General features: G+C 40.0%; 1 protein-coding gene across 38 annotated transcripts in view; it reads right to left on the bottom strand.

Moving 5' to 3' along the window:
- Positions 1-662: 662 nt before the first annotated feature.
- LOC101865847 (zinc finger protein 177) overlaps positions 663-6,896 on the bottom strand; it is a 59,078-nt gene continuing 52,844 nt past the window's right edge. For 27 of the 38 annotated variants that reach the window (XM_065535274.2, XM_045380388.3, XM_045380393.3 and 24 more), the window contains 4 exons: positions 4,498-4,583; positions 3,225-3,317; positions 2,691-2,773; positions 663-2,168 (listed from right to left, as the gene is read on the bottom strand). In XM_065535274.2, the coding sequence (XP_065391346.1) occupies positions 1,059-2,168; positions 2,691-2,773; positions 3,225-3,317; positions 4,498-4,583 (1,372 nt within the window). In that variant the 3' untranslated portion in view covers positions 663-1,058. Of the gene's footprint in view, positions 2,169-2,690; positions 2,774-3,224; positions 3,318-3,749; positions 3,877-4,497; positions 4,584-6,896 lie in introns of those variants that run through there. The other 11 variants (XR_012428339.1, XM_074025744.1, XM_074025743.1 and 8 more) reach the window with 7 other exon arrangements.

Genomic DNA, 6,896 nt, shown 5'->3' with positions numbered 1-6,896 from the left:
GAAGACAAAGTTTGTAAATAGATGACTTTTTTTTTTAAAAGAGTTGGGGTCTCACACTCTTTTCCAGGCTGGAGTACAATGGTGCAAACATGGCTTATTGCATCCTCAACTTCTGGGCTCAAATGATCTTCCTGCCTCTGGCCTCCAGAATAGCTGAGGCTACAGGTGTGCAGCCGGTACCCAGCTAATTATTCTTTTTTTTGGTAGAGATGGGGTCTGTGTTGCCTAGGCTGATTTTAAGCTCCTAGGCTTAAGTGATCCTTCTGCCTTAGAAAACACAGACATAACAGTTGGGACTGAAATCAGCTGAAAGAGGAACTTCCCACAAGAGTGGTTTAAACCACATGGCAGTTAATTTTTCTCTTGTAATATGAAACCCAGAGATAAGCAATACAGGATTAGTGCAACTAGATAATATTGCATCTCCCCTGTTGTTTCATTTAGTATCTTTTCTCTGGCCTCCTCTTGGTGTATATATTTTCTAGGAAATAAGGGATAAGACAGAGGGTAAATAGTTAAGAAAAAAAACGCCAGATGAGATATTCCCATTTCCATGAGCTTCCTCAGAAGCTGTATCCAGTGACTTCTGCCTACTTTGCATGGGCTAGGGATGTGGACACATTTGTAAGGAAAGCTGGGTGAAAACTGTCCACATTGCCAGGTTGAACTAAATAGTAAATTTTATTACTTAAAGAAGGGAGGAATGGATATTGAGACAGCAACTAGTTCTGTCTGCCTCAGTACATCCGTGTCCAGCAATTATGTTCAAATCTGTATCACAAAGAATCTACATATTGAAGACCATGTATTCTGTTCACAATGGAATTAAACTGAAAAGGTAACTATAAGATCTACATAAGTTGTGACACATATAAGAATGAAATACTGACAAAAACAATCAGCACTATAACATTTATAAGGTTTGTCCCAGTGTAACAGCCAGCCAGAGTTGGGCCAGAAGGCTGTTTCCATGTGGCCATAACAGGGCTTCTCTGCAATGTATGTTCTAAAGTGAGAAAGGAGGCATGAGGGGCAACAAACACTTTCCTGTCGTCATTTCATTCATGGAGTTCCTGGCCAGTGTGGATTCGCTTGTGCATTATAAGGTTAGTGCTTGTGCTAAAGGCTTTTTCACACTGAATACATTTATAAGGCTTCTCTCCAGTGTGAGTTCTCACGTGTACCCTCAGGCAAGAGGAATTCCTAAAGGCCTTCCCACATTCTTTACACTCATAGGTTTTCTCACCAGTGTGAGTTCTCTTGTGCACAATAAGGTAAGAGCCTGTGCTGAAGGATTTTCCACACTGGTTACACTCATAAGGCTTCTCTCCAGTGTGAGAGCGTGTGTGTTTCTTAAGGGATGACTGATCAATGAAGGCTTTTCCACAGTCACTGCATTCATACGGTTTCTCTCCAGTGTGGGTTCTCACATGTTTCTGAAGGGATGAAGGAACAGTGAAAGCCTTCCCACATTCTTTACAGTCATAGGGTTTCTCTCCAGTGTGAGTTCTTTTGTGCACATTCAGATGAGAGCTCTGGCTAAAGGATTTTCCACAGTGATCACACTCATAAGGCTTCTCTCCAGTATGAGATCTCATGTGTTTCTTAAGGGAAGACCGAAAAATGAAGGCTTTCCCACAGTCACTGCATTTATAGGGCATCTCTCCAGTGTGAATTCTGACACAGTTCTGAAGGGACAAAGGGTCAGTGAAAGTTTTCTCATGTTCATTACATTCCAGACCCTCCTCCACACTATCAGTTTTTCTGTGGACACTAAGGGGAGATCTTTTGCCATAGTCACTGCATTCATCGCCTTTCTCTCCAGTAGGTATTTGCTCATGTACTGAGCAGGAAGAGTGTAGGCTGAAGGACATATCACATTGATCATACTCATGACACTTCTCTCCTGTGGGAGTTCTTAAGTGTTTCCCAAGGGATGACTCTTGATTGAAAGCTTTTCCACAATCAGTAAATTCAAGAGTGTTCTCTCCAATGTGAATGCTCACATGACTCCTAAGAGTTGAGGGATGGTTGAAGACTTTGCCATACTCTGTATATTTATAGCATTTCTCTCCCTTGCAATATCTTGTACAAATAAAGAGAGTGTTCTTTCTGAATTTCCCACAATGGTTACACTCCAGGGAGTTCTTACCAGGTTGATTTTCTGCCTATTGAAAAGGGAGTAAGTGGTGACTAAAGGCTTTTTCACTTTCACCTTATTCACAGGAATTCTCTTCCATGAGTGTTCTGCCATATATAGGAAGCACATGATCATAACTGACATGTTTACCATTTTCAGTATGTGTACATGACTTTTGCCCTATTAGCTTTTTTGAGTTGAATAAGCCTAGTCCTCTATCCAAGGCTCTATTCCTTCCCAGCAAAGGGCTTCTTTAATATAGTTTTTCTAATACTGAGTGAAGAATTAATGAATTATGTACTAAATACTTAACACTAAAATCATATTTAAGTAAATGTTTACTTGTGGTTATTCTCTGTGAGCCAGCAAGTGTTAACCTAGGTTTACACATTTCTCCAATTTCATGAAAATGAACTCTCTCCTGAGATAGCTTTCTGGTGAAAGCTTGGTGCCTGAACTCTTCTTACCCCTGCTTTGGGTGCTGATGTTTTAACTCATTGAAATTCCCAGACTTCTACAAAGACCAGGAATAATTCCTAGTAAGTCTTACCATGTTTATGCCATTGGATGTTTTTCCCCCAGGAATGTTCTGCACAGCAATTTCATCTTTTGATTTAAGTCGAGTTTCCCAGTCTGAAATAGCACAGGAAAATTTTTATAATTATTGGGAGAAAAGGTTGAGATGAAAGAAAAAGGAAGCGAGACCCTATAGATTTGTTTTCAAATAGTATCTTGCAAGTAGAGAAATGTGAGAGAGAAGACACAACCAGTGATTCACCAGTGATAGGAACAAGCAGTAGAAATGGGAGGTATTTTAGTTGGAAAGGATCGTGGAGGTTGGGAAATAAGTATTATCTGGAAAATAGGGAGAACTAAACAAAAGGCATTCATGGAAATGTTACATTTAAGGAGGGGTTAAAACTTTTCTCAGAGACCAAATTAACACATGAATGATTGGACAGATGGTGAAACAGGAAGGAAGCTCATGTAATGGCCTCAGATTTCTTTTCCTGCACTGAGTGACATTCCCAAATGTACCAACCCTCAATGGCCAAGGCCGTACTCTGTTCTGCCCAGGGCTCACCTGCACAGTCACCTTGTAGAATTCCTCTTTCATCTGTCTTCAGCTCTTCTTGATCCACCTTGGAGATCAGACTGTGTCTGCAGAGCTGATACCCTGCTCGTGCAGAAAGAGAGGATGTGGGAGAAATGTGTGAGAATTAAATATTCCACAAAGCTGACTGCCATACTTTAATTAAAGGACTGCTAAAATAGTCAAGTGCAGCTTTAGGAACAGCGAAACAATCAGAGCTGAGTTCTTTCTTTCACAAAGACCAAAAAGCATAGTCCATGCCCTATACGGAAGTGACCCTTGAAACCTATACACGAGATCAGACACAGATCACAAATTACCTAAAGCTATTAGTGATAGAGAAAATGAAATCAGTGCATTTTCATGGGAAGCCACTGGACTGCCCCCTCAAGGGCAGTGACCATTCATTTTGCGGTTAACCACTGTATTGCCATTCTTTTCACAGATTCTGGAATACAATATGCGCTTAAGAACTATCTGCTACATAAACAAATGAAGGAAAGAGGCCAGCCTTACCCACTGAGGCCAGGTTCCTAAAGTTCTCCAGCATCACATCTTTGTATAGATTTTTTTGAGCAGGGTCCAGCAATGCCCACTCCTCCTGGGAAAAGTCCACTGCCACTTCCTGGAAGGTCACGGAGTTCTAAAACATCACATACATATGCTGGCTCAGCCGATGACCATTTTTGACAATATACCAGGAGAATGGTGGGTGAGGCTGACAGGACTGCAGAGAAGACCCAGGGCACTGGAAACTCAGACATACATCAGAGGCCTTCTATTAATCTGCCTTAAAGCTGACTTCTCAGAACTCTCTTTAAATCCTACTCCCTGGGCCATTTCATTCAGGGTCATGGTCAAAACAGCTTTTCTAAAATAAATATGGTTGGCTTGATCTTTGCACAGTGAGGCTGTGAGGACTCTTTTGGTCTTATTCAGATCCAGAATAGATAGGGCATACTGTAGGAATGCAAGAAATACTTGAGAAATGATCAACAGTTTTCCTAGTAAAAGTCTTTGTTTACAGCACTCACTCAAGTATGGAATTCATACTCAAAAATATGGAAGAATATCTGGAGAACGTTAACAAATGTGGGAACACAAGCCTTTCCCAGGGATTCCCTCTTCCACACGCAGCAGCCTGGGAACTGTGGAAGATGAAGCCAGCTCAGACTGGGCTGTGAAGCTTCAGGTCAGGGGCAAGGGATGTGTTCTTTTCAGGAATGGCAGTGTGCCTTTGGAAATCGAGAAATTTCTTGTGTACCTGTGACCAGGTTGTCAGCCACCCTGCAGCCATTCTTCCTCCTGTAGGTTTCCTTCCTGGCTGGGCAGAGTCCTAAGCAGGCAGAGCTAAAGGAGAAAACAGAAGCCATTAGAGTCTAGGCCTGCTAGATATTCAACACTAGCAGGCTCGGAAGCTTCTTCATACTAGAGTATACACACACATAGAGTTTAGTTACAATTTGTCTCCTTATCCAAGAACACAGTGTATCCTCAAATTAGAAATATAGTATGCATTTTTCATTTTTTCTTATTGGACTTTTTTCTAGCCTGAACCACTGAAAAGGCTTATGACTGCTAACGGCTCAGGAGGAATGCGCCTCTAAAGTGCAAAACTCTCTGAATATCATTTACCTGTGACAGAAACCAGGACTCACTGGGGAAATAGCTGAGTCTGGTATAGAATAAGAAATCTTCAAGATGAGTTTGGAATATCTTGTATCGCACCTCGCGTTCCTCATTGTTAGAATAGGACAGACTTCATAGGGTTGGGCTGAGTTAATATCCCTAAATTACTTACAATAATAAGGAGTAACTCCTAAGGACCATAAAGGTGAGCATATTTGCATTTCATAATAAAAGGGTGACATTCCAGAACAACATTTAGTACACTTAGCTGTGTATGTGAAGTCATCAAAACGTGCTGCAAATCTTCCAGGACTCTGTCTTCTTAACTCAGTAGCCTACTTTCAAGGCCCAGTTTGCCTGCCCGATTTTACTCTTTAAACTTTTTTGTTGTAAACGAAGACAAATATGCACCAATCTAGGCCTACACAGGCTTAGGATCATGAATATCACTGTCTTGAATCTCTTCTGAAGCATCTGCTTGAGGTTGTTTTTGAGTTAACTCGTCTTTTTTAGTAAGTAGAAGGAATACACTCTAAAATAATATAAATAGTATAAAAATAATATAAACCAGTAATGTGGTCACTTATTACTATTATCCATTATTATGTACTGTATATAATCTGTACTGTACATAATCATATGTACTATGGTTACATGACTGATAGTGCAGGTTTAAACCACGACATGTGAGTAATGTGCTTTACAATGTTACATTGGCTATGTCACTAGGTGATTGGAATTTTTTAAGCATCATTATGAGACCACTGTCACATATGTGGTCCATCACTGACCAAAATGTCTTTATGCAGTGCATGACTGTACTACCAACCAAGAATGTTTTACCTGCCAAAAATGGCCTTCAGAAATGAAGGGACAAAAACTTCCTTGGACAAACAAAAGATGAGGGGCTTCATGAGTAATGGAGCTGATTTATAGGAAATAGTAAATTCTTCAGCTTAAAAGAAAGGACACTTAGTAACATGAAAACATAAAATTATAAAACCCACTGGGATAAAGGTAATTATACACTCAATCCAGATTACCCTAATACTGTAACAGTAGTATCTAAATAACTTATAACTCTAGTATAAAAGATTAAAATATTAAAAAGTTATAATTTGTTAATACACAATATAGAAAGATGTAAATTGTGACATCAAAAACATAAAATGTGGGAAATGGAAGTAAGAGTATAAATTGTATGCAATCAAAGCTAAGCTGTTAACAGCTTAAAACAGACTATTGAAACTACAGGATGTTTTAAGCTTCATAGTAGCCACAAAGCAAGAACCTATACTATGGAGGAAAGAGAAAGGAATCAAAGCATATCACTACAGAAAGTCATCAAATCACAAAGGAAGACAGGAAGGGAGGAAGAAAGGAACACAACATCTGTACAACAGCCACAAAAGGATGGATAAAATGGCAACAGTAAGTACGTACTTATCAATAATTACTTTAAATATAAATGTACTCAGGAGGCTGAGGCGGGAGGATCACTTGAGAGCAGGCAGGAGTTTGAGACCAGCCTAGGCAACATAGCAAGACCACATCTCTACAGAAAATAATTTTAAAAAATTATCTGGGTGCAGTGGCATCTGCCTGTAGTTCCAGCTATTTGGTGGGCTAGGGTGGGAGGATCGCTTGAACTTGGGAGTGGTTGGAGTATGATCATGCCACTGCACTCCTCCTGGGTGACAGAAATCCTATCTCCTTAAAGCAAACAAAAAGGTAAATGGATTAAATTCTCTAGTCAAAATATATAGTAGCTGACTGGATTAAAAAAGAAAGACCTAAGGTATATGCTGCCTACAAGAAACTCACTATAGCTTTAAGAATGCATGTATCCTGAAAGTAAAAAGATGGGAAAAGACATTCCACGTAAATGGGAACCAAAGAGAGCAAGGGTGAGTAGGAAAGATCTTATACAGCTTAATGTTGCACCTCAAGTTACTAGAAAAAGCAGCAGCTAAGCCCAAAGTCAGCAGAAGGAAACAAGAAGAAACTAAGCCCAAAGCCAGTAGAAGGAAGGAA

The sequence above is a fragment of the Macaca fascicularis genome, chromosome 19 (assembly GCF_037993035.2).
Source record: "Macaca fascicularis isolate 582-1 chromosome 19, T2T-MFA8v1.1".
NCBI classification, from domain to species: Eukaryota; Metazoa; Chordata; class Mammalia; order Primates; family Cercopithecidae; genus Macaca; species Macaca fascicularis.
Note: the sequence above shows the minus strand (reverse complement) of the source record. Positions and strands in the feature narration are given on the sequence as shown.